The 2,420-nt window shown below is 45.6% G+C and overlaps 1 protein-coding gene across 1 annotated transcript; it reads right to left on the bottom strand.

Annotated features, from left to right (window-relative positions):
- Positions 1–1,469: 1,469 nt before the first annotated feature.
- LOC309819298 (golgin subfamily A member 7-like) lies at positions 1,470–1,980 on the bottom strand (the record flags this gene model as incomplete). The annotated part of the gene is made up of 1 exon (XM_082649411.1): positions 1,470–1,980. One exon carries the CDS (start codon positions 1,978–1,980, stop codon positions 1,498–1,500), a length of 483 nt encoding a protein of 160 aa, XP_082505537.1. The 3' UTR covers positions 1,470–1,497.
- Between the last annotated feature and the right edge of the window lie 440 nt (positions 1,981–2,420).

Genomic DNA, 2,420 nt, shown 5'->3' with positions numbered 1-2,420 from the left:
TCCCTGGGGAACCACTGTGATGAGTCTGTAATATGTCTTCCCATTAGCTCTCCAAGGGCCAGACTCGGGCTCAGGGACATTTCTTTTTTTTTGTTTGTTTAAGAAAAGTTTTACTCATGTGTTAATATTTCAGCAAAGTTATTGCAACGGGTTTAAAAGGCAGACAGACACCCTATTATAGGCTATAAAGTAACAAGTTTCATACAATTGAAATATTACAAAGAGCTATGGGGTTTACTGAATAACTAACAGACCCATAAAAGAAATTAAATCTGAAAGGTTAAATTCAGCATTAGCACCTACAATATCTCTGAAAGTAAAACGTTTAACTGTTTCATTCTCTCCTAGTACATGTCCTAACTTTCTCCCAAATACAGGGCTCTCAAACCCTAAAGATGAAGGGCACAGGAAGTCCCAATACTAAGAACACACAGACAAAAAGAAGAACTAGAAACAGTGACCCAGGCTTGAGAGTTTTAGCTGGAAACCACTTAACTTACTGAACTTGAACCAATCATAGTATTTCTGCGCACTGAATACCGTATCTGAGGAAAGTCTAGGAATCATACGGTTTGCCAGTAGGGATAGTTAAAAATTAGCAATATATAGTATTATTCCTATCAAATTTTTTTCTCTTAAGTTATATTTATAACAAAACGATAATTAAACTATTTATTAACACTTGCTCATTCAGGGACACAGCAGGGACATCTGTGTTTGATGGTTCAGCACCCACTTTATTGTGCTTACTTATTTTTATAAGGAACAAGCAACACATACCACATCTTCCCAGTGTTCAAGGTAATGCAGTTAATAACAGAATTCTCAAAAAAAAAACCCCAAAAAACAAAAACCTGGAAATTGCATTAAATACTGCTTTAATCGGGAATTGCTATAATAAAACAAGTAACGTTATACATTATTTTTCCAATGAGCTTCAGTTTGAGAATCTGAACAGCAGAACTTGATCTTTAAGCTTTGAGTCATGGCAAAACTAGTAATTCTCTGAAATCTGGGAGATGCATTAGCAAAACCAGACACAGCCCACCCTTCACCAAAATCCTGGAGAAAAGCGTTTTATGAATCTGGGGGAGTAAGACTGAGCACTGGCTAGTTTACGACTTGCTGAAGCCCAGGGAATGACGAGAGCCACTGGCACTGCTGGCAGGTAAGAAATAAACTGTGTTGGGCTGACCAACTGCATATTTTATTCATGGCTTTGAATTAAAAAAGTGAAATGCTTCACTGCGTTTTCTCAAAAACGAATCCAAAGATTACAGAGTCCTCCACCATTTGGAGACACAAAGTGGATGCTGAGCGACTAGCGGTCACTCCAGGTGTGGAATTCTAGAAAGTCAGTCCTTGGAGCGAAGGGCACCGTGGCTCTGACAGCAGATTCAAAGGAATGATGCTCTGGAGAGGAGGTGGGGGACACCCTGCGGTCGGCCGGTGCACAGATGAGGGTCCCAGCTGGAGGTGGGCCTTTAATTCTACGGTTTATCTTCCACTGCTCATGCCTCTGTCTTCATAAATAGTAATTTCAATAACTCGGAGTCCTCTCTCGATGGGATCTGTCAGGAGGAGGCCTTGGGGAGCATAGATCTTCTCGTTCTGCCCTTGAATGTATTTGGAGACTTTCTTCAGAACCTTCTCGTAGTGAGTTTCCATGCACAGGAAGTTGGCGTATGCTGTTAGACAAGCCAGGCGGCCTTCAAGATAGGACTGGCCCCCGAGCTTCTCTGCTTCAGCATAAAGGTTATTTAGAGTTCGAACTGTTTCTTCAAATTGTTGCCTGTCAATCCGGTTCTCCAGCTCCGCGGGGAACTTGGTCTGGAACTGGCAGCGGATGCCACTGCTGTAGTCTCGCCGAATGAAAACCTTCCCGGACACTGGCGTCTGCTGCGGCCTCGTGGCGAGGACAGGACGGGCCACGCCGCCTCCGCTGCCCTCCAGCGGCTGTCGCACCGCCTTCAGGGACATTTTTATCCTCAGATGCTGGCTCTTACAGCTCTAGAAATGTTTGCTGAGTGAAGAAGTGTAGGGAAATCATTCAAAACTTGTGGAGACCCCAGAAACGTTGTCCTCTCCCCATCTTTGTTGTCTTTTTCCTTGGTTGGTCATGGAAACAACGGAGCCTTGGAGAAGCTGTTACAGAGCAGTGAGAAGGCTGCTGGTGGGGCAGGGGAGCAGCAGGCCAGCCGGGCTCGGTGGGAGAAGGGAGCCGGAGGGGCTGGGCAGGCAGCGGGTACTGGGCTTCACCTGCAGGAAGCCTGATGGGGAGACCAAGGCCAGGGCTCTGGGACCCCAGACCAGAGCCTCAGGACGCCAATTCTGCCACATTACACAGCTCCACGGGTCTCCATTCACTGTCAGAGATGAGCAAGGAAGCGGCCCTGTGACAGGTCCCTTCCTGGGACAAT

The sequence above is a fragment of the Grampus griseus genome, assembly GCF_964374135.1.
Source record: "Grampus griseus genome assembly, chromosome: 2".
Taxonomy (NCBI): Eukaryota; Metazoa; Chordata; class Mammalia; order Artiodactyla; family Delphinidae; genus Grampus; species Grampus griseus.
This window is presented reverse-complemented; position numbering and strand designations above follow the sequence as displayed.